General features: G+C 42.1%; 1 protein-coding gene across 1 annotated transcript in view; it reads left to right on the forward strand.

The window, feature by feature from the left end:
* The window catches only part of GSAP (gamma-secretase activating protein), a 646,974-nt gene that overhangs the window by 198,524 nt on the left and 423,046 nt on the right, over nt 1–25,404 (forward strand). The window contains exons 10-11 of the mRNA XM_069229679.1: nt 7,388–7,447; nt 22,704–22,747. Coding sequence (XP_069085780.1) covers nt 7,388–7,447; nt 22,704–22,747 — 104 coding nt within the window. The remainder of the gene's footprint in view (nt 1–7,387; nt 7,448–22,703; nt 22,748–25,404) is intronic.

Below are 25,404 nucleotides of genomic sequence, written 5' to 3' on the forward strand. Positions count from 1 at the left end.
TATTACTTTAATTCAGATAAAAATCCTGTAAAATGTGCCTCGTACAGGCTTTTATCGCTGTTGAATAGTGATTATAAATTATTCGCTAAAATACTAGCGGATAGGCTGAGTAAGATAGTGAATAATCTGGTCCACCTGGATCAGAAAGGCTTCTATAAAGGAAGATATTTGCATGAGCTGACATTTGATTTGATTGGGCCGATAGATTTGGCTACATCCTTTGGGTCCCCTCTTGCGATTATCATTATGGATGCAATGAAAGCGTTTGATCAGGTAAATTGGAATTGTTTAAAATCAATTTTAAGGCGGGCTAACTTAGGGGCCAAGTTTTGTAGGGTTATAGACCAGATATATAGAGCTCCTTCGGCTAATGTTCTGGTTAATAGGCATCTTACAGGGCCTATCGCAATTACCAGAGGTACTAGACAGGGTTGCCCGTTGTCTCCGGTTCTGTTTAACTTGTATATCGAACCATTTGCTAAAAAGACTAGGCAGAATACACTTATTTCTCCCTTTTGTAAAGAGTGGGAAAAAAAGTATCTATGTATGCAGAGGATCTTTTGGTATATACTAAGGATCTAATGACCGCTTTTCCCACAGTTCTAAAACTGTCTGAACACTTTGGAAGTATATCTGGGTATCGGGTTAATGTTGGAAAAACTGAAACTATGTCATGGAATATGGAGGTAGGATTGGTATTGGGCAAGCAAGAAGTAAGATACTTAGGTATTATAGTGACTCATGATCTTAAGTATTTAATTGAAAGGAACTTATGAAAGCTGTTACCAGAGTGCAAGGCCACATTGCAGAAATGGGCACACCTCCCACTGACTATCCTTGGGAGAGTTAACTTGGTTAAATGGTTAAAATGTTTATTCTGCCTAAGTGGAACTTTTTGTTCTCAGCTATCCCTCTTTTAATGCGTAAAGTGTATCTAGATAAAATGCAGCAAGTGATAAATGTTTTTATTTGGCGATGAAAGGTGCCAAGAATTTCTTGGAAGAAACTTCGTAGAAGGAGGGAAAAGGGAGGTCTGGCACTACCGGATTTGACATATTATGCTTGGGCTTTTTTATTTAAGAACTCAAGGATGGTATTTTCGTGTCCAGATTTTTCAGCAATTGGTGTTATGTACAAGGCTATGGTTTCAACTGTTAAAGGGGCCCCAAAACATTTCCTTTTCAAATTTGGTGACCCTATGTTTTTCAAAACGGTTAAGTTGAAAGTCTTGCAAGGGCTTGCAAAGGGGTGGTATCAGTTGAGACAACTAGTTAAAGCTACCTATTATAATGGGCCGATCTGGGACTCTCCGGGTACTCCAGATTGCTTTAAGGATGTTTTAGCAATTCCACTCAAAAAGGCGGGGGTAGAAACTTGGGAGGGATCTTTCTCAGGATGGATCTTTGCTTTCATGGGAAGTGCTGATGGAGATAACGGGTGGATCCCTGTCTAGATTGAAGTTCTTGCTGATAAAGGAATGGGCATGGGGAGTTAAGGGTGGCCTGAGTGCAGTTAACATGTTGAAGGACTCTCTCCTGGAGCTCTCTTATACTCCAATGAAGCTAGCTGCTTGGTATTACGAAATTGCTGATATAGTAGACGGGAAATTCATATTGCCTATGGAACTCTGGGGTAATCTTATGTCTAGTGAAAAAGTGTGCGGATGGTGGAAGAAGTCTATGTTGATTCTTTATGAAGTACTGAAACCAGCCTCACTGAGGGAAAATCACCTCTATACTTTACATAGAGCATACATCTCGCCGGATAAGTTGTCCAAAATTAGAAAAGGAGAAGTGATCAAATGTTTAAAGTGTGGTTGTGAAGGAGCAACGGATATTCACATGTTTTGGGATTGCCCCGGTATCCACTTATTCTGGGAGGAAGTATGTAACTCAGTGTCGGTTATATTGGGTTGGGAAATTACAGCATCTCTCCCTTTGATAATATTTGGGCAGCCACAGGAGGAGGGAGTAGGGAGTAATACGAACAATGTAAAACTAACATTTCTGTTTTATGCAATTCTGTTGGTTAGAAGGGAAATTTCTAAAAAATGGATGGCTGGTTCCCCTCCGGCACACTCGGAATGGCTTAATGTGGTTTTTTGAACTTTGGACTTGGACTTGAAATCATGCAGTGCTTGGAGGACAAGCGCGGCCCTTTGGCCGCCTTTATTAAACTGGAGGGAAACTATGTGAGAACCCTCCTTTTCTCTTTTCTTTTCTATGTTCCTCTTTAGTACATAATGATTTTCTTGCTTATCGAGGTATTTATTGATGTCTGATGAGTACGCACCGCTCTCCAAGATCTCCTGTTTGATAGAGGCCTTGTCCTTCTTTAAGTAGGAGGTGTATGGTAATAAAAACAGTGTCCCCTGGCTTGAGCCTTTCTATTATTGAGAAGGTGAGGATGGTGTAAAGATAAAGAGGAGGTTTAAAGTAGGGGATGAATGAGGACAAAAGAAAACAAACAATGCAAGCAATAAATGTAATTAATGTCTGAGCCTGACAGAGCTTGCAATAACCAATATATATATATTTTTTTAAATAGTATAATTTTGGTGCAAACTGTACTTGTGAAACCTTAAACGCCAGACTTAACACATCATAGGATGGTTTGAACCTCTGTTTGTTGAACTCCTAGCAAAAGAACAATAGCCAAGCGCACATCTAAATAACTCCTGAAATTTCCCAAAGTGTATGGCTTACACTTTCCCACAATTCACACATAAAAATGTTTGTCCAGATAAGGCTCTGCGAAAGTGTAAAAGTGTTCAGGAGTGGAATGTAGTTGGTACATAAACGTTAACATTAAACATCCATGCAGTGTAACCATTGCATGAAATGTTTTCATTGTGTTTCCCCAGAATCGGTTATCCGTTTTCGACCGATGGAACATACCTACTCTTTCATGCCACCGTTCTTGTACTGGTGTATGTGTTATTTTGTTATTCATTTTGTACGTGTAGTGCAGAAGTTATTGTATCTCATAGTTGCAATTGTCAGTTTGCCTTAACTAGTTCTTCACAGCCTCATAATGGAAGAAAGTAATTTTAAGGGTTGCATGCTCGTTTTACCGAGTGGCATTATTACATTTGAGATGAAACTTATGTAATGTATCAGTAGCATAAGTTAGAGGCTCTGAGCACAGGGTGGTTCCCCTAACAGGAGGACCTTTGAACAGAAGAATGTTGTAGAGCCAGAATGTTGCAAATGTTGTTCAGCGTGATTAACAAAACCTAAGATAGGTAGGAGTGTGTTATTTGTGAGTTATAAGTTGGATGACGCCAATTTCTCGGGCCTATTTTCTCAGTGAAGGAGAAGGAGCTGCTAGACTCCAGTGGTAGTGTACTATGTTTAGAGTATACAGAAACAGATCAGAATCTGTGATGGGGAGCTCACATCGTGGATGGAGTTGAAAGGATCTGATGCTTACCTGTTCTTGTGGCATATGTAGGTTGATGACATCATTGTGGGATTAGGCCCAAAAAGGTGTGGTAAATGAGGTGCCTAGAACTCCTGCCATTGTCATGGATACGTTAAGAGAGCAGAAGGTTAGGGAAATAATAGCATGACTAGGTCTTCATGCACCAGGAGAGATTTTATTTGTGGAGCAATGACACCTATTGCCTTAGAGGCCACTTCTATCAAACAGATAAGTTTAACAGAACTGCAGAACTTGCAGGTGAAGTGTTGTTAAACTAATTTAAAAGAACAGCACAGCTGGGGAGGTTACAGGTCAGATGAGGTGCCCAAGTGCTTCAACATGAAAGTCCCCTTCCAGATCCACTGCTGTTGGTAAGCCTGGTGGTGAACTCAGTTGGTAAGGGGGGGCGGTGTAAGCTCTTGTAGTGCAGTGTAGTGCCCAGCCAAATCCAGAATCAGAAATTAAGTGCTTCCAGTCATGATTTTCTTAAAACATAAAACAAAAATAGTGCTTCTACTGTCATTGTGGCGACTGAAGTGTTCTCTTCATTCTCCACAATAGTACAAAAAACATTGTTATTTGACTTTGCCTTAAGCAGTGGCAAACGCTAGCATATTGAATGAAATATTGCAGACACCCTGCTCCATTAAGGAGGCTTTGCTCCATTTTAATAACACTCTTGTGGAAATCATTGTGGCTGGAAGGGTAGAATCTCTATTGGGGCTTGACTGTCCATTGTCAAATTTCCAGATGACAAAGCCATCACCAGGTGACCCACAATTCTCTGTTGGCTACTTAATTTTCCTGCATATTTCTCATCGCCCAGCCCCCTCCCCTTATGTGTTAATAAGATCCAAAAGTATGATGTGTGATGATATTGTCACCAATATGCTTGGTTCCTTTCCTCTTATCTCAAGGGGGAGCAAAAACAGTACCAGCCACTGACACCCCTACACTGGTTGGTACCTAATACTACTCCAATTATGTTGCAGCTGAAAATTCATGGTTCCACCTCAAGGCACCGGATAGTTATTGCTGTTAAAAAGCTCCCAGAACAGTCCGGCACCTCTGTGATATTCATATGTTAATTTATCTGCAGGAAGGTTATTTATCCATCTTAAATGACATTACCAAATTAAGAAACTTTTTCATATAGTGTATCATATGCATAACATACATTGTCATCATGAAGCGGAGCCGTTGCTTGAGTTTGTCCTATGTAGCATCCTTTGTGAAGAGCCACGCAGGTTATGTTCTTTTACACGTTTAGAAAGACTAACCAATTTTCCATTGAGGCATATGTTTATATTGTCTTGGTATTTTCTGCACTTACTGAAAGAATTTGGATTCCTAGTGATTAATTTGTCCCATACAGTAATACATTTTTTTTATTTAGCCAAAAAATATATATTTTGTAGTTTCTCTTGTGACTTCTCGTTCAACAACGTTTACAGATACTTTTGCGTTTTATTTTGATAATGTGGTAGCATCTATTTCAAAACATTGTGATCTGTATTTATAGAAAATGGCTTTAATTATGTAATCTTTATCTTTTCTGACAAGTTTAACAGACTACAACAATATCTTTTTTTAATTTTTATTGGATGGTATTTATTGAATGTTAATCAGCAATTCGTGCAGTAAAAGAAAATCGTTGGTGACTGCAGCTGCATGACTCTCAGTTCTCACACAAAGCAAAGGCAGTGGTGGTTGAATGTCCATGCCACGGAAAGCATATGACTAGAAAATTAGTTTTCTAAGTAGGTGAAATTGAGACTTTTGCTTCTAATGGAGATGAGTAGGTTCACATCTGAACAAAGCACTTGTGCTTGCATTGATTGTAGAGATATGATTCATGATCCATTATTAATTTATACTGTTTTTTTGCCCTGTAGAGGTTCAGTGTGATATGGAGGGCCCTTCATCGACCCCCCCCCCCCCCCAAACCGATGACTTTTGGTCTACAGACCTCTAACGTTGACTTCCTGAAGTAAATTCTTAGATTTTGATTACAGAGGTGTGCGTAGAATGTTCTTTTTTCACTTGAAGGTCTTTGCTGCTTCTTGGAAAAGACTTTGAAATTCAGGAAAGCCATGCATACACATCTGTTGTGATGCGACTAAGGAATATGTACAAACTCCCTGAAAAGAGAGATCACCGGATAGGTATTTCTGCTCTTGAAGTGATGTGCACTCAGGGCCTCTTCGACCTTTTCTTCAATCATGTATTTAGAAAGAGTCTGGTAGCTCTGCACTGTATGCAAAATAACAAATGTCTCTATAGGATTACAATTGTTTCTTAAAATAAGAACAAGATGATAAACGTTTAAAAAAACGATGAAAATGCTCCCTCCTATCTCCTGTGAACAGAAATATTATTGCTTCCCGTAGATACAAGACAATACAATCTGTGCACAATAACTCAGGTGGGGGAATATTTAATTTTAGTCTCCAAAGAAAACTTATAAGTACCATTCCAGACACTGCATATTACTATCTTCAGCATAAAATATTTTTCAACTTTAACATTTCTAATGCTGCAATCAAGAGTGTTTTTGTTATAGTTTGAAAAAGCGGCACAACTAGAGGAAGTGACACTCCAGCACAATCGTGCCACCCTGATTGTTGCATTAATTGAATGACATTCTAGTCGAATGCTCCCTCTGTGGTGAGCCCCGCTTGAGCAAAGTTTTCAGTGATGATACTACGTTTCTCATTGAGAAGCTTAATTTCAATTACATTCATTCATTTTGTGCACTAAAGAATTTAGTTATCTTTTTATCAATATTAAATGTTATTTTTCAGATTTAGAAATAACTCAGTAAAATTAGCACAGCCGTAGACTGGGATATTAGATCAATCGACTCTGTCAAGGCAATTTTAGGCATAAGTTAACCTCTGGCCTCAATGCAGTATTCTTTGTCTGTAAATCAAGCTAACACTAATAGAACAATTGATAATCGCACCCAAATCGAAATTGGCATCTACTTTAATGTATGTACCGCCACCTACCATAAGGAATTGCATGGCACGGGCAACAATTAGAACTTCCTTAACTAATGTATTCTGTTAGTACTTGACTATGCCCTACAAAGATATCTGGGGCCACAAGTTCATTTTCTGGTGCATTGGCAAGATCTCCCTTGTACCCTTTCGTTATTTCTTTGAGCATTAGCTTATTTCATTTCCATCCTGTATCTCCAATTGACATCCTACCCTTCTTCTTTCCTGCCTTAAATTTTGTTCTGCTCCCTAGATGCTTGCACTCACTTCCCTTCTCTAGTATGTGATCTCATCTTCTCTCCTCTCCCTGTACCTTTTCTAATGTCTCTAATAAATTTGCCTCCCCCTTTTTTGTGCTGGCCATAACAAAACCACTGAACTTACTCTATTCACTGACCTTCTCAAATTCTCTGTGCCTTTCAAATCTCTCTATAGACTTTAGATTCCCAGACTAACCATTTGTTAATTTTCTTCTCTCTCTGAACCGACTTCCACAGAACTGAGAACCTCTGGCAAAGTCTGACACCCCTGCTGACCTGCGAGAAATGTCTGAAGGTTTCTATACATACCTTTCTGTTTGACGTGAGGATCAAAACCTTTCTGTTTGTTTTGTCTATCCTCCCTCCAGTGCAAACGGTTCTCTCTAGTCTATATAATGTGAGATCACTTGAAAACTCTCCTGACTTGGCGGTTAGCAAAATCTTTTAGAAGACAGAACGTGCAGAAAAACAAAATGCACGCAAGACTGAAGTACACTACCTAGGTATGTGATAGACAGTTAAGGCAGATTATATCAAATATAGCCACCTTAACATATTGCCATAAAACTTTTAGCGATGCTCCTAGTAAAGGTGCCCTAATTTGAGTGGATTCTCTATTTCACTTCTAGCTGCTTTAAAATATTGGATGAATTTTTAGAATGAAACCGTACTTTACTTATGTTCTCTTTCTTCCCATTTTAGAAAAAGGCCGGTTCCTTGCAGTGTATCCAGTTTTATCCAAACAAAAGCTTTAGTTTAATGGTAAGTCTTTTCCTTTTACTGTGATATTTTGATTACCCAAGGACTGTGATTCTAGGGACTGTAGAAGTTTTATTGTTATATTACATTAAGTAGATCAATGTGGATTAAGACATAGCATTGAGGACACAGTTTTATCAGCTCATAATTATTCTGAATAATTATTTTATAGGTATCTTTCAGTTTAACTAATCAACACACGCTCAGAGGATTTCGAGCAATCGTTAGTAATGATATTGACAGTGTTATCACTGTGCTGCAAACCTATTATGAAAAGCACATGTGGCAATAGGTTTGTAGATTCAATGTGTGTATTGGTGTAAAAAGCTGTTTCATAAATAAGCTGTCATATAGGAGAGCATTAACCAATCAGAGAATTAATATTACTGATGTGGGTGTGCTAAAACCAGTACCCTGTGACGTTCAGTTTTGTTCTGAGAAAGATTACAGTACCCATTACGTTTTTTTTTTTTGACTTTTTTTTTTTTCGGTTATCCCTAAATTCCCTTTAACTATAGTGGATTGTCTCTAAAGAGAACCATTGAATCTGCTATTTTTGCCCTCATGCTGGGTTATGAGTGTGCCTGACTTTCCTATTAGTACACCCTCTTTTTCGTAAGATGCAGGCTTCCGCATTTTAGGTCTTCAAAAATAATGAAATGCCTTAAGAGAATTGAATAATCTTTTTTTCGGTTATTGACTTCCCAATCAATGTTTAAATCTTAATACATTTCTCTGTTTTCCTCCACTTTAATGTCGCTGCCTCTTTTTTGATTCTGCATCCTTTTTTTCTACCACTTTCTTTTGCAACATTCAACCCAGATCACCCACCAACTTGTTTCTTCTCCAAATATCATCCTTATGCAGTGTACTTTGCATTTGTCTTTTATCACAAGGTTCCCCCTATTAGCTGTGGTAACCTGAATGGTGGTCCTTTTGTACCTGTCCCACGTATGGATTCAGTTTTTATCTACCTTCCTTCCCCGCCTATTTTTTTCTTTTTAGTTAAGAGAAAAGCTGCTTGGAGGTCTACCGTGGTTCGGAAGCAGTGCTGGCATTAGTATTAGGGCTCCCTACTAAGGTATGGTTCACTTATTTTCTCTTTCTGGAGATTTTTAGCCTTAGTTAATGAGGGTATAATCCCCTACTCCAGCTTCACCTTCTTTGGTTTTTAAAGGTGGACCAGACACCACCGCAAGTCCTTCCTTCTCTCACCTTGCCACACCTTTTTTAAGTCGTTTTGAAGGCGATGGTGGAGTGGTACAAGAAGTGTTTCACCAGCCATGATGCACATGCCCTCTGTAGGTGTTGTGCATTTCTTATCTTTTATGAAGCCTGCTCTGCAATTTTGTGATCCTTTCCTCTTAATTAACAGAGGTTAATAATGTGGAGATCTTCCCACCTGACCATGTCAAGGAAGATTAAACGTCAACCATACATTATTTATCATATGTGATACTCTCCATATGAATTCCCAAATGTTTCTGTATTTTCTCAGTAATTCTTGACTAGAAATTGCAAGTGTTTGCACCGCCTCGGTTTAAGCACTGATCATTTTTTTTTGAAGATTACAATTCCTGCACTTTAGGCATTCTGGAGATTGTGATTTAGGCTGAAGGCAAAGTCTCACATGAGCGGAAAGTATGCCTGCAGGTCCCATTTGCTCTTCGGCTGGAACTTGTGGTTTCGCTTAGCCAATGGAGGGATCTTCTGAGAAGGGAAGAGAGCAAAGTCCTAAAATGGGCTCTTCTGCAGCACACATTGCACAGTTTGGGTTCTCGGAAGGCTTGGCCTTCTTGTAGTTTCTCTTCTGGCATCAGTAGGTATAGACTGCCATCTTGTGTCCTTCTGTGGTTTTTTCACCCCTGGCTCTGATCTCAGGTGTAGGACAAGGGTTATAAAAACAGCAAGCCATTGCCTATATTCCTCCTCCGGAGCCTGAACGCTATCATCTCCACAGTGAATACTGATGCAGGCAGTGAAAATAGTGCTGCTGATCAAGCTTTTTCAATGGTTTGGTAAATGTTTCCTTAAGTGGCATTGTATTATCTTAAGGATTACACAATAGGTTTTACTTCACTTCATTATATTAACGGGCTGTGCCGTGAAACAATAAACTGACATCACTGTTGTGTACACGAGGTTTCACAGAGTAGAAAGTAAGAGATAATTTAGTGAAGAGTTTGGAGCTGTTCCACCTAGTCTGGAAAGACCTTTTAGAGGGGTGCCTGCTTCGGCATAAAAGAGTGTTAAGAGAAAAAATTAGGAATATAGTTATACTGAAAAAACACTAGAAACAAAGGACCTGGTGTATCATTGACAGGCTGCAAGTAGTTGGTACAAACTTTGCCGTATTTGTGAAACATTTTGCGGTGCAACTGTTGTACTTATCAGTAGCTCACAAAATGTGGTTTCTCTTGAGGTCTCAAAAGCTGCCTTATGAATATTATCTAGGCAAGTTGCATTTTGCGATATCCTGTGAACGCAGGGACGGAAGGCTGAAAAGGACAGCACACCTCGATTTCTGCATTTGCTTTCATCCAAATATTTTTAAGAAAACTGTTAATCTCAAAAGGCAGGACCTGCTTTTTTTTAAATTTTTATAAAGAGGAAAATTCTTCCAGAAGCGACAGTAGGCAGTGCACACAGCGCTTTAACCCTCTGGACCACCATCTGCTCCACTCATGCTTACTGTGATGATTCTCAAAAAAGGCGTGCTGTCCCAATGTGTTTGCGAATCAGATATTGCATTACGTTGGCTGTAGGCATACAAGCAGTGGTGCTGAGCTTTGGTACATACCTTTGTGACTTCCAACTGGGAGGGGGAGCCCCTTTCAACACTTAATTCAGTTTTCATTTTGTAGAGGGTTGTCTTACCCTTTTGTGAGTCATAAAGGATTTCGACTCGTAAAAGGAATAGTTTTTTTGCGGTCACTAAGCCTGGATCTTTGCAGTTTGGAGGCTTTTTGATGCACGAAGTCCGACATTGGGCCAGTAGTTCCCTGCCGTGCCATTCTATAGTCTACAGAGCTGAATACTGAAGCATGTGGTTCAATATTTGAAGAGTTCTTTCTTCCATCTCCTCTATAGTAGTGTACCCTCACCTTCTTTATTCTCCAGCCGAGTGCTGCATGAGCCTTCCTGTCCACAAAGTATATTTACTGCTATGCATCGCATTAAGCCTAGCCTACATAGGGGGGGGAGTTGCTTGAAGTGAAAGGGAGTCGAATGAGAGCGGTAGAGACGACAACTAGGCCACAGCAGAATATGGGAGAAAGGTCAAACCATGAACTAATTTCAAATCACCAAATGATGTGAAATGCTCCTGGTGGGGAATGGTAAGGCGCTATAAGTCTGACACCTATAGAAAGGAGCGATCAACTATGTGCTTCCTTTCTTAGTAGGCACGTTCAGCCGAATAGCATCCAGTGACAAAAAAGTGCCTTGGAAAATGCATTCAGAACTCTTCAAGTAGAAAATTTGGAGACATAGTTATAAGAAGACTGGTGACCAAAACAGAAGATCTTAAATTCAGTTCTTCAGTGTGTGGGCGCCAGTGTGAAGAATGAAGTGCTAAAGTCACTGGGATTTAGCATGGTTCAGCGGGATATCTGTTACTGAACTGATCTCTTTGGAGTTTAACAGTACATACTTAGGAAAGCCTTTCATATAGTCCGACCTCAGGATGATGAAACCTAGCACAGCAATCCTAGTTATGAGAAATAGAAGTTTGTTGAAACATTTGAACTACATCGAGCAACACTGCACCGCTGCTGTGATGTGAACCAGAAATTAAAGATCTCGATGAAGAATTATTCTTATATTTTCCACTGAAGAATCATATGAGCAGTCTGTAGATGACTAAAAATGGTATAGCGCTAAAATGCTTTGGAGGCCAAAGTTAACAGTAGCCCGTTTTGGCATCATTTAGTATTAATTGGTTCCTTGTCACCCACATAACCCGAAGACCGCATAAATCAGTAGATGTTCACTTAGGACTCAGCATCCTCTGCATGGCCGGGATATCATTTACTTAGTTGTAAAATTAACAACTGTACAGGTGGAAGATTTCAGGAGGGGACAGGTATAGATGTTAAAAATAAAATATAAGATATAGTAATGACTCCTGCAGGATTCCTAGGGACAAAATCTGTAATTGGAGGAATAAAGTGGAAGGTTGTCACATCAGACAGAAGTGTAACGTTTATAAGAGAATACGCCAAGTGCCTGGGTCAGAGAAGCCAGTTTTAAATCATCTGGCAACAATAGATAACCACAGGAGATGCATAACTGACAGCAGGTTAGAGATGCTGGTGGTAATGAAGGAGTCAGTAGAATGTGGCTTGCCAACAGAAGTCCTGCAGATGGTGAAATACTACTCAAATGGACTCAGGGTGCTGGTGATGTCTTATTGGCCGACTCCGTAAAGAAAAAAACTGAAGGCAGAGCGAGAAGCATGACATGAACAATGCACAGCAGGTTAACCTAATTAGAGGCAAGGTAGAGATGTTGCAAAAAAAGCAGGAAGTATCGCAGGGGAGGTAAGGGAAGAGTTTCAGGTACACAGAAGTGGCCGAATTGGAGCTTCTGAACTACTGCGGAGTGATTAAATTATTAAGTGGTGCAAATTATTAACTCTTAATTTGATGAAGCATATAAATTTCTCTTCCGGAAGGATAGGCAAGCTTGATATTTGCTTTTGAAACACACCCTTCATGAGCATAAGCTCTGTGGCCTAGCCATTTTCCATATTGGGAATATAGTTTCCTTCTCTGTGCTGCCATTGTTCATTTGAGGCGGATACCCTTGTTTGTTTAAAAAAAAAAAGAAAAAAAGAAAAAAAGAAAACTGACCCCCAAGTACCTGGACAGCAGGGGTCGACTGGGCAGGGGCAGCCTAACTTTCAAGAACTTTCACCTGCTGGTAAGACACTGACATGGAGTGCGGTCACTGGTGAGTGGTATCTATCCTGCTTGAGACCTGACCAAGTGGACCTTGCTGATGAGTAATGATTGAAAAGACTGATGCAGACCTACGAAGGAGAGCGAAAGGATCCTAGGTGAACTGTCTCAGATTAAGTCTTTCTTATTCCAGACTAGGATGGCTTCACTGTTTGTTATTTTCAAATTGGGTTAACAGCTTTTCTTCCATTTCTTGATTGCCTCAATGCAAGAGTAAAACCGGAGTATTGAGTGGTGCCACCATGCGGTACCAGGTTGAGCTTCCCATAGGAAGGAAACCACAGCCTACCCGCCTCAGTGAATGGGAATAGCAGACCAAGTAGATGTTGAACAACTGAAACACTTAAATTGCATGATAGATGAGTTGTATGAGTGCTATAAGTGATAGACCAAGTGCAGCTGACTTGGTTCTGTTGAGAAGGATAGGAAACATTAGAAACCCCCTAGTGGTATGTTTGAAACTTCCACTATACTGAAAGGGTGGTTAATTTCTACAAACAAAAGAGGTGGGCTTGACGTTATAACATAAAACAGAAAATTTGCGCACCATTCGCAAATGCCGTTCATTTGCCACTCCCGTTTCGTGCAGGTCTGTCCTCCTTCTGTCCAGCATGGGGGGCTTGTATGGATCCAGTGGGTGGCTATTCACTGCCTAGCTAGCACTAGTGCCATCGGGGCAAACCTGTGGTTCATCAGAGTCCCTTGTTTTGGATCGATAACACTCCTAGTAAGCACTATTTGATTGAGGAGGAGTCCAGGTCTAGCAGTAGCCACCTCCTTTTGGCACCTCTGGTTCCGCTTGATAATCCACCCAAACCTGTTGTGCCATGTGGGAGAACTTGGCATACTGTAGAAAGTGGCTGGGTTGTAATTGAAAGAAGTCCAGCCCCTCCTCTGAAGTGAGGAAGGTACTATTGAAATATAAGTGCCCTGCCGTGGTGCATCTCCTGTCATACCACTGCGTTCGATCCATCACGGATTGTATCGCCTGGAAATAAGGCAACCATTTGAGGGGCAATAGCCTGGCATACGGAGCCATACGAAGTACCTGTGTGACCGCTTGTTCTCAGACCTCCGTGACCTGTCGGACGATGAACAGGCAGCCATCCGGAGCTCTTGAGCCCCTCATCTGGTACCCAGGAAGGTCTGCCCCACTCCACCAGTTGTACCTTGTCTCCATTTAGGCCATCTGTAAACCACAGCACAGGGTATTGGAGCAGTCTGGCAAAACAACACATCTAATTTTAACACCTCCAACTTCACTCTACTCCGCTTACCGGCTCACACTAGGGACACTAGAAGACTGTTAAGCCTGGCGAAGGTAGTTTGTGGCATACAACAGAGGAAGTTTTGCAGGTCACTGAGGCAACGCAGGAGCCAAACCATCCTATTTAAAGCCACTCTTCCCATGATGGCGAGAGGTAAGTGTTTCCAGGAGCAAATCGAGGCCTCCAGGCGGTCGAGTACCCTTCCCATGTTCAGAATATAATTAGCTTTGGCAGTTAGCGGAAGTGATCGCACTCCCAGTGGAGTTCTGTCTCAGGGAGAGCAGCAGTGCCAACCCCCACTGGCTGGAGGGAAAAGCACCGTCTTCTGGTTGTTGACTCGCAGTCGGGAGGCCTTGTCAAATTCAGTCATTATCTCCATCACTGCACTTACTGATCACTTTGGTTGAGTGACCTTTATTAACGCATCATCTGCGTATAGGCCCCCTCCACCCCCCCCAAATCAGGCCATGTGGCAGTGCAGCCTAATCTCCACAGGCTCTATCACCAAGGCAAATGGGAGTGGGTACAGGGGACAGTCCTGTCTCGTGCCCCTCTCCATAGGAATGCTCTCGGAAACCACATTCCCATTTCAGACATGCGCCACAGGTTGGTCATAAAGCAGCTGTACCCACAAAAGGAACCCCAGATCTAGTCCCTTCCTCCATAGCATTTCTCAAAGATAATCTCAGCCGAGAGCATCAAAGGCCTTTTCAGTTTCTAATGCCACCGCCATGGTTTTGAGATCAGTGCTTGCCACCGAATGGAGTACATGGGACAGCTTCTGCAAGTTCATCTGTGCTGCCCTCCCGGGCATAAAACCACACTGGTCCTCGTGTATTAGATGGGTAAACACCTGGACCAAACGCATTGCCAGGGCCTTAGCCAAGATTTTAGTGTCAACCCTTAGTATGGGCAGGGGACGATATAAACCAGGGTCCATCAGGTCATTGCCAAGCTTTGAGAGCATGATAGTCTGGGCTTCCTACATGGACTGTGGCAGCAAACCTTTGAGTCTAGCCTCCCAAGGAGGTCTACAACAAGTAGGGCAGCAACAGCCCAGCGAACGTCTGATAGTATTCGACAGGAAGTCCATCTGTGCCTGGAGCCCTACATTGCTCCATGGTGCAGGCTGCTTCCTACAACTCTTCCACCTGAAGGTCCCCCTTGAGCCCCTGTCACAGCACTTCAGTGAGGTGGGGGAGGACCAGATCATCAAGAAACTGCCATGCCGCAATCGGAGGATGCCAAGGGCCAGGTGGTCTTTTAAAAATGAGTTAATGTTGGCTTGTTTACCCATCACCATGTTGTAGGGGCATTCTCAATGAGGGTATAAACAGGGGGAGAGGGGGTCTGTTTTCAACAGCCACCCCAGCATCCTTCCTGACTTATCGCATTCCCAATGTAGTTGCTGCTGGTTCTCTCGCCTGGTCCGATAGTACAGTCCGTCCTGTATGTCTGTAACCCATTGCAGCACTGCCAACAAGGAGTCCAGATGCTCCCCATCCTCATGTGCGTTATGCTGAAGGTACATTAGGACCGCCTCTGCTGTAGTCAGCTCTGATTCAAGGCAGTGTCTCATACCGCTAACACTGTACAGGCATTCCCAATGCGTCACGATCTTCAGCGTGACACTCCAGTCCCCTCTGTGTGTTGGACAGCCAATTAGAGTCAGAGTATCTGGTAGTCACCTTGTGGAGTTCTTCCCTGAACAATGTATCACCCAGCGCCCATGGGTAGACACACCAAATTGGGACCCGTGGCCTAATGCCACCCGTTCCCCAGTCCAGTAACAGCGGTGCGTGATTCATGAGGAATCTACCCAGGATTTGGATCCGCAGTATGGCTGCCGCTGCGTCGCCAAATACTCTAAACTGATCGAGACAGCTGTAAGTCTCATGTATTGGTACATAGCATGTGAATTCCTGCTCCCCATGGTGGGTTGCCTGTCAAGCATCTATGCATTTTAAGCACCCCTTCACCATGCTCACGGCGTCCGACATATATGGCTTAGTGAGTAGCCATGGTGGATGTGGGTCAAGCTGCCCATCAAGTATGCAGTTTAAACCCCCACCCACAACAGAGGAACACCAACATCTGGCAGCAGTTCCTTTTCCATCTCCAGCTAAAAATCACCATCATCAACATTTGGGGCATAGACATTAAATAGGCATGCTTCCACACCATCCAGGAGGCCATGCAACATAAGGTATCTCACCTCAATGTCTGCCTTAAAGCCACAAACCTGAAAGGGAACCTGCAGGGCCTTCTAGGTTATAACCCCTCTGGCATAGTTGGAATGAATGCAGAATATAGATGTCCTCGTCATTTCTTGTGTACCTTGAGCATCTCCCTCTCCATTAAGTGTGTCTCCTGCAACAGCGCAATATGTACACCAAGTCTGTGCAAATGTCTATACCCTGTATCTTTTCATGTAGGAGTTGAGCCCTCATACGTTCCAAGTTGCAAACCTAGTGTGCCATCATCTTGCCTCATATTCCCTAACCTCCTCCCCCAAAGAACCCCACTATCCCCAGATCCCCATGCCAAGACTAATCCACAATTACTCCCCGTCCACTGTCAAACCCCAGCCGATGCAAAAACAAATTCTCCTTCCCACCAGGTAAACACAGAACAACAACAACAACTTGTGCCTCCCCAACATCACAACCTTCTCTAACTCACCCCCATCAACAATCATCACACCGCCAACCGCGTTCCTGAAAACTAAGAGAAGGAAGGTAAAAGGAACAAGCATTTGAAACGCAGTGGGTCTCGCATTTGCTTGAGTTGGAGCTATTGACTTTGTAAATTCATAACTGGACTTTTCTTGCCACATAAATTGGTCAACCCTTCCTCATAATTTGGTATTTTCCTGCCACATAATTCCAGTGGCCCTGCATATAACTTAAGAACTTCCATTTACCTTCTACTGCTACCTGCAACCAAAAATTAAAATGTTGTCATTTAGCATCCCAATTTAAATCTGCCATGCTAATTCCAATAGAATACCACTTTCACCGCCCCACCATCAGAGTTGCTGGCTTGCTTACCCAATTCCCAAAAAACCAGACAGCCATGGAGGAGTAAGGAGAGAAATGAGCTAGAAGGGTCACCCAGACATATCAAGAGTGTTTAAACAGTCATAGTGTAATAAGGATGGTAAGTTGGCCTGAATCATGGTCATAATTGCAATAAGGAGAGATTCATTAAACATATACAATTATCATATAAACCCAATAAAAACCTCTATCAGAAATAAACATTTGGCATTAGACTGTAATGCTCAGAACAGCTCCTAGAGGACACCACATTGAAAATAGCGTTTGTAAGAAATCATTAAAAGAAAAAATGACAAAGTATTGCAGTGTAACCATATATTTAGCCCCTAGAGGGCATAGTGCATTACATATTTTCAGGGCTAGCAGGCCCACTGCAATGATATCACAAACAAGACCCTTGAAACGCAAACTATTCTCAGTTGTAAAACAAAAGTTCCAGTTATGAGAGATTAAAGAGGCACTGAATGTAGGTAAGGGTTATTATTTTGGGGTCCCCACTAACCTAGTGTGAGGACCCAGGGATGATCTTGACAAAAAGAGCAGGTTGTGGTAAACGTTTTGAATGTGGTCCCATTGTCCTAGGACCACTACACACTGAGTTATGAAAATGTTGTGTAAAAGAATCCCCTGCAAAGCATATTGGGACAAGAGAGTGCATCATATATTGTAGTATGTTGACGGTAGTGCTCAGAATAGCCCCTAGAGGACACCACAATTGAAATATCATTTGTAAGGAACATTGTCTTATAATTAGCCCTAGAGGGCATAACCACATGAAAATAGAATTGCACAAAGTAATGCAGTGCAACTATATATTTAGCCTGTAGGGGATGTAGTGCCTTAGACATTTTCATGCTTAGCAGGCCTATTGCAATACTAGGGCCCTTAGAACACATACTACTCCAAGCTATAAAAGAAACGTTGCTGCCATAAGAGAGCTTAAAAAAAGGACTTAATAGTGGGAGGGGTTATTATGTTGGGGTCCCCACTAACCTATTGTGGGGACCCAGAGATGACCTATACAGACAGTGTGTAATGCTGAATGTTTTGGTGGTAGTCCCATTGTCCTAGGACCACCACATACTGAGTTATGGGTGAAAATGTTGTGAAAAAGAATGCTTGTAAAGCATTATGGGGCGACTTTTCCCTTGTGTAGTAAATATTGTAGTATCGGCTCTCCGGCTCTGCCGGGAGAGCCGCGTTGTAGATTTCTGTGTTTTTAGTAAAGCATTTATCAATTATAAGTGTTTTTGGGGAAGCTATGTAGCGTGAAGGAGAGAGCCAAAAGAAATGACTCTGATTAGGTAACAGTGAAAACCGTGTGACCAGCGCTCCAGTACCACAGATGGAGTTTGCGATGTTGGCTCTGTAAGGGCCATGGCTGCCATGGAGCACAAAGGAGTGAGACAAAAGAAGAAACATAGTTCACCAAAGATGAAGTATATTGCCAATCTTGCAATTATCCATGTGACAGGGTGAGTCTGCAAGGCGGTAACAAAACCACCCCAAGGCAGAACAAACTTAAAACAATTACGATGGGATCAAGGAATTTTTGAAAGGCAAGCCATGAATGAATTAGTGATGGGCCTGAGGTGGGCGTGGTTAAAAGCCCACAATACTTACAACAACTCAAAGTGCTTGCTTGATTACCATAAAGGAGGAAGGACATCCCCTCCTCCCCCGCTCGCGGGTATCACCCAACTAACTCGCTCAAACCCCCTTGCAACCTATGAATCTATAATTACTGGGATGTGAGGGTGCACGTCCGGTGCCAGCAACAGTAAATCCTAGATGATACACCACCACTCCTTGTTGCTAACACACGCACACAGTACTTAGCCACAAGGATCGTAACACTTCAGTGCACAGTGAAAGAACCACTTATGTCACTTAAAACATACACACTCTGGCATCAACTGCCAAAACCACAGTGAGGGAAGTGGCCTTGCCTGTATACTCCACATTCATCCCTCGCACTCAACCGGCGACTTTGTTCCTAAAGATTGCTGTGTGCCCCTGGTCATATTCCAGACTAGCAATTCCACGGTTGTAGCAACAGGACAAGCACAGCTGCTTCTTCGGGGATATCTCCCATGACGGTTCACACATGGCACAGAGGCATTAGAACTCTCCAGTTGCTGCAGTCCGTTCCACCATGTCAGCTCCACTATCTTCAGATTTGGAGGCAGCTACTGCCTCTGTGAACGCCATTGCCACCTCATGCTCTGATCTTTGTGCTCAAGGCGCCATCACAGTGGATCGCCATGCATTGAGATGACCAGGAAGCCACTCCACCATCCTGCTTATTCCTCTTTGCTGTTCGTGAGTGACAGGTATTCGAGGTCGTGTCTATGGCGGCACGGGATCCGGAGCTCATTGTGCATATCCATCTACTCCAAAACAGTCTGAGGTAGTGAAGAAATGTGCACGGTCAGCGTGGAGCGCCTTTAATTTGGTCGGATAAAGAAGCTTATAATGGAGACTCATTGCCTTGAGTTTGTGTTTCACCCACCCAAATAACATCCACATATACTGCACCTACTGGGTATAGTCTTGAAAAATACATATCACTTGGTTCTTAAAGGTGGGATCCTGAGCCTGCTGCTGACAGCCTATAGGACTGCATCCCTGTCCCTATAGTTGAGTATCTTTGCAATGTTTGTGCATCGTGGGGCCCCCACCAGTGGCTTTCGCACAGAGCACGATGAGCTCTTTCAAACACAAATAAAGAAGACAAGGCGGCAGCCAGGAAAGTTTTTCTGATCCAATGATCAGGAAAGAGTTCTAGTGCCTGGCCACTCTGTCGGGGAAACCAACAAATTGAATATTACAACGCCTAGTGTGACCCTCTGCATCCTCAGTTCTGCGGTTCAGGATCACCGCCCTGGCAGAAAGGTCAGACAGAGCAGTCTTCAAGGTTCAGACCTCTCCCTGCAATTCGGCCACGTGCAGCTCCATAGCCATTGACATTTTGGCCATTTTTCAAAGGTCCAACGTCAAGGAAATGGCATCCATCTTGGCTTGCACCACCTCGCTGGACACTTCTATTGCAGCTAGTATCTATGCACCGGTGGGTCCCTGCACTCCCTTTGGCCCCCTCGTGGGGTCCTCATGGGGAAGGTCCCCCCTCACGTTGTCCCGGGGGATGAGAATTGATCCATCTTTGTCTGCTGCGCTCCTCCCTGTGGTCTGTCCTTCCCCATGTTATGAACATGTCACAAGAAGATAAAAGTGGGATGGGGCAATCTGGATGGAGTGCTCTGCACCAGTGGTGTCACTGTAATACGATTCGTAAGTCTCCCAGGGGCCCTATAGGACACAAAAACAAAAGGATTACATATCAAGCCAACTGAACAGCTGACATAGGAGTTATATAGTCGATACAGCTGTCCAGTGATCGAGTTCTGGTCTGACTCTGCACAGGGAGGAGCGAGCTGTAGTAGGAGTACCTCTACGCACCTCAGGGCCCAATGTGCTGTAAGGCGTCAACACCTCCTCAGGAGGGCCACAAGTAGAGCCAGGCAGCTTGGGCCATCAGGAAATCCAAAAAACACAGAAGACTCACACATCCTGTCAACCCCGGTAGAATCAAGGGCAGCCACAGAAGCCACAGACCGGTCCCTGGGTATCAGGAGGGCTGAGAAGTATGTTGCAAAACTCTGGGGGGGGGGGGTTCATTGTGTGCAACGCCGATTTTGTAAGGTCCATGTGTCTCATCCACAGCGGAGATCAGAGTCTCAGAGCACCATGGAAACCAATGCAAAACAGCAGCAGCGTGTCGCAGATCGGCCCCAGAGCACACCTCAGTTCACGTGGGAGGGGGTGTCCTCACAGCACCGCCCACCACAGCGGCATCCCTCTGGGGTCCACGCTGCTGTAGGTAAAAGGAGTATGTGCTCCCGAGGCAGCAGCCCATCTGTCAGGATGGCCCAGGGAATTCTGAGGGATGCCTAGTCGCACTGCTTCACAGGGGGGCCCGTCCAGGGCAGCCAACCCCCATGAGGGCATCAAGAGAACCCTCACACCCCCCAGGAGGGCATCAAGAGACCAGGCCTGGTGTGGCAGGGGGGCAGGGGACCTACCAACAGAGGGCAAAAATCAGTTCCTCCGGGGCGCCCGACCTCAGGCAAGTCATCCGGAGGCGGCAGCACCACACTGAAAACTGGCCTCAGTACTCGCCAGTAATCATGCTTGGGAAGTTTCTTCATGTGGCACACCCTGCAAAGTTCCCCGGTGGTCCGGACCAGCCCAGAGAATGTGGAATGCCCATTCCCCCCTCCCCCCTCCCCCCTGGCAGCAGTCAATTCCCCCACAACAGCACGGGTAACTCAAGTTGGCAGCTCAGTCCTACGCCTGCACAAGGGCATCTGCTCCATGCAGTAAGCTCCCACAAAGTCACCCCTGGTCTGAGTCTGGCCCCGAGAAGGCAGCAGTCAGTCTTTCAGGGTATCTTTAGAAAACAGGGTGGGGAGCCCTGTCTGTCTACCCCACCACACACCACAAAAGTCAACTTTTCAGGGGAGTGATGCTCATATCATTACTGAATATATTGTAGTTTATTTGGTGTGCTTAGTTGAATAAACTAATGTGTTTGCTGACACAGACTGGTTTCACAAAATTAAGTAGAGAATCTGCTAAAGGATTCTATTAATCATCTGACACATTTTCTGGCACCTGAAACAATAGGCCTTCCATGTGGCTGTATCATTGTTAACAATTGTGGGGGGCACCTACAATGGTAGTGAAGCAAGGTTTTGTATCAAAGTTCCAGAAAGGAATTGAATTTCAATATTATCATTCTATGTGATTTCAATAGAATTAAATTAATTACCATTTTAAAACAACATTTTCTATTGAATTAAAATCTGAGCGCAAGTTCCCAATCACTGCTTGTGTTGTAAGCACCAAAACACATCAGTGCTTTGTCAGGTTGCTTTAAAATATTTAGTTTTTCCTTCATAAAATGTTTGAATCCGTTTTTGCCTGTTGTCTAACATATGAGGATAATGCTGGACATATTGAATAATATTTTATGCATTGCTTCAAGGTTGTGCTATACCATTGCATTACATTTTTAGTAAAACTAGCTTTTATAGAAACTTGTTTAAAGTATTTTAAAAAATATATATATTATAGCCATAATATTAGGCACTCTTGTATTGCGTATATTATAAAAATGAGTTTTGTGCAGGCACTGATAGCCTGTTACTATCTCCCAAATTAGTTTAACCTCAAATTGGTGAGTTGCTAACTGGATCCACTTTGTATTTGAATAAACACTTTCAGGATGCACGTAGATTTAAAAAAAAATTGTTGTAGTAAGCCACCTGGCTAAATTAACAGCTTTGTAAACATGATCTGTTGTCCTTGTAGGTTCTTGTTTTAATTCTGACAGTTTTCATCTTTGACATGGTTTGTTTGTGCATTGTCCATGGTGATGGTTTCTATATAATAAATCTTCATAATGAGGTAGGTATAAATGTGACATGGCTTTGCCTGTGTTTCCTAATTCCAAACCCTATTTTGTTGTATTTTGTTCTGAATTGAAAACCATTTTAAGACCTAAATATTCTAAAGGAATGTTAAAGCTTGAAATTTGTAGCTTCAACATAGTTTTCCTACTGATGTGCAGAACTACATCTGAGCATACTGATCCTTGCCAATTACATTTTTATTTTAGTTTCAAACACATCACACCAATGCTATTGAGTAATATGTATTATAAATGCGACAAAAGTAAGTAGAATGTAGTATTTTGTTAAAGGTTTGTTGTCCATTCACCGCTTAACATCAGTGTAAACATCATTATATTATGAAGTCACTATTATGACAATTTTAACTGAAACCTCTCATCAATTTTAAGCATTATAAGTAGTTCATTAAAGTTTTAGCACCATCACATTAGTACTTTAGCTTAGTCTTCTATTACAGTGTTAATTTTAATAACAGATTCTTGATTTTGTTTTAATAGCTTGATTTTCCACTTGACATTCACTTTAGAGCCTCTGCATTAAGGTATTTATAATTCAACTTTTTTTAATTGTAGAAGATTTGCCCTTCATGTGGCTTGAGTGTGTTATCTTAGCTCAATAAAAAAGTGTTTCACCTCACTGGTTTAGGAGTTTGCAAACCATAACCAACAATGTGTGTTTAACTGTAACTGAATTTCTTTGATTTATTTAAGGTCAATTCATGTATTTTATAATCTGCCAATGGAAAATTACAAAGTACTTTTGAGTTTTTTTTAATATTGGCACACTCGCTGTTTAAGGGTAAATTTGGCTAAAATCACAATTACATGTAGCCTATTAAATGCTGGTAACACTTGGATACTTTTTTCTGACATTTTAGTCTTACAAAAATGACTTTTGTTTTTAACTAGGTAGTTTAAGTTTAACATCCATTCATCCATGGAAGCCTCATCCATTTTTGCTATACCCAAATATTGTGTGGCACTTACCCTTTGAACAATATTATATTTGTACAATTATCCTGCGTAAATGACTAGAGATGATAATTTCTTCCTATAAATGATCTAAAGTCTCTTGCCAGAAGTTCCCTCCAAAAAATCCTTCATCATATTTTCAGAGTCCCTGGAGTAAGCCTTTGAGGCCAGAATCAGTTGGAATCACATTGCTAGGTTTGCCATTCATGACTGCATCCAATAAGTATAGGGCTAAGGCTTGGCTGAGCATACGTAACTCTATCCATTTTCCACTTAGCAAAACCACAACATAGATTGTTCTCTATGAATTCCGTTTCAAGACACCAACCACTTTTTGTACAATCTACATAATTCTCAATTTATTAGTTTTTCTTTATTAATCTACTTGTGAAGTTTTCCTTCTCTTGTGCATTTCTTACTATCAGAACTTCTTGAATTCTTTGAGCTCTGTCCTATCCAGAAAATGATCAGTTCTGTCCGATCTTAACTATTTTTAAATGGTGTAGATCTGGCATTGCCAGATTTGTTTTCTAACCTATTGAGGCCCGTTGTGCAGTGCTGCATCTGGTGACTAGTCTCCATAATTTGGGCATATCTCCCCAAACTTTCGATAACTGAATAGCATGCTTGTATGTCAGGGGGCTACTTTAAGATCTTGTTCATCACATGTTACATTATACAATGAAGTCTGTGTTTCTTTTCAAGGGATGACCAAGTGCATTCATACCATGACAGTGTCACGTAGGCTCTCATTATTCTAATGACACTACTGGATTTTGTGCACCAGAATCGCCTGAGGTGTGGGAGACTAAGTCTAAACCACTGCAGGTGACACCTGTCGCTCCATTCCGGGTTTTGCTCTGGCTAACTAGCAGTGCCTCATCTCTACCCAAGGAAAGAAATGACTGGGCAGCCGAGCGCATGACATACTTGGCTTCCCAGGGAAGTCGTGGTCACTCAAGTCTCATACGTTTCTCATTTATAATTCAGTCTCATATATAAATGACAAACAGAAGCAGTATATGTTTCAATAATGAGCTTAATAAAACAAATGCATCTTATTTATATAGCAAAGCGTGGGCTGCAATAACCAGGACAACACAAAATGCAGTATTAAAATTGTGACGAGAAGAGTGAAGCTTAAAAACAACGCTATCATATTGTCACTATAATCAATGGACTAGCTCCTACCTAGGCTATGATAGAGCACAGCATGTTAAGCTCTAATTCTTCCCTTCAGGTTCCCCTGGGAAGACATCAACCCCAATACCTGAGCAAAGGCCTGCGGTGTGCGACAGCATCTGTAGCGAAGCAATCAGCGTACAGCCGTGGTTCCCTGGCTGGAAACTCCCGCTAACGTGTAAGGGACAAGGAAGTGTTTTTATAATAACACAGCTGATGTTCTGAGAAAATGTCCCTGCGTAAGGATGTGTGTTTTCTACAAATGTTGGAGACTAAACTTCTACCACGTTCACCGGCAATGTACCGTGCTGTAGCACAGAGTGATCAAGAATGTCTTGTTTGAGAACAGAGTGCTGGCCTAGGCAAAAACAGTTAGATAAACAGAAAATAAAACAAGACCGTAAAAATGGTTATTGTAACAATAATAAGACAAAGCTGAATAAAATATATCTAGGTTAAAGTGCACAGCGGCCTACTGTGTTAAAATATTGTGCATGGAGCTATAACTAAAATGCCTACACAACAACAGCAAGAACATGCAATAATAACATCCTTACATTTTTGAACTTTTCAAAATTTAGCTTGGGGATAGTTTTTCAGCCATTGCTCCGATATCAAATGTACTGTCTCTATCTCTCTGCACCATTCAACACAGTTTTGTTGCAAGAAAATACTTAAAGACCTGGCTCTTTGCAGCCAAAACTATTCATCCTCATAAGGTTGACACCAACTGACCTTTTTTAGGTGCCATGTGCAATTTACAAATTCCATTAACATATTTAGGAATTTTGGAATCAAGAGACCAAATTAACAGATAGAAAGGAATGCAAACTTATCCGAATTTTTGAGAAGATTCTAAATAACTGCTACATATTTTCAAACTTAAGTATTTCTCTCTTCATAGGTTACAACTGTTTCCTTTTTATATCTGTAAAGATCTTACATTGACACTCTCTCGGCTCTTATCTTGGATTGCTGCATCATCCGTCTTTACAGTAAAAGTTGCCTTTTTCTGTCACCTTGTTTTTGGTGTGGTCATTTGTTG

Source organism: Pleurodeles waltl, chromosome 4_1 (assembly GCF_031143425.1).
Source record: "Pleurodeles waltl isolate 20211129_DDA chromosome 4_1, aPleWal1.hap1.20221129, whole genome shotgun sequence".
NCBI classification, from domain to species: Eukaryota; Metazoa; Chordata; class Amphibia; order Caudata; family Salamandridae; genus Pleurodeles; species Pleurodeles waltl.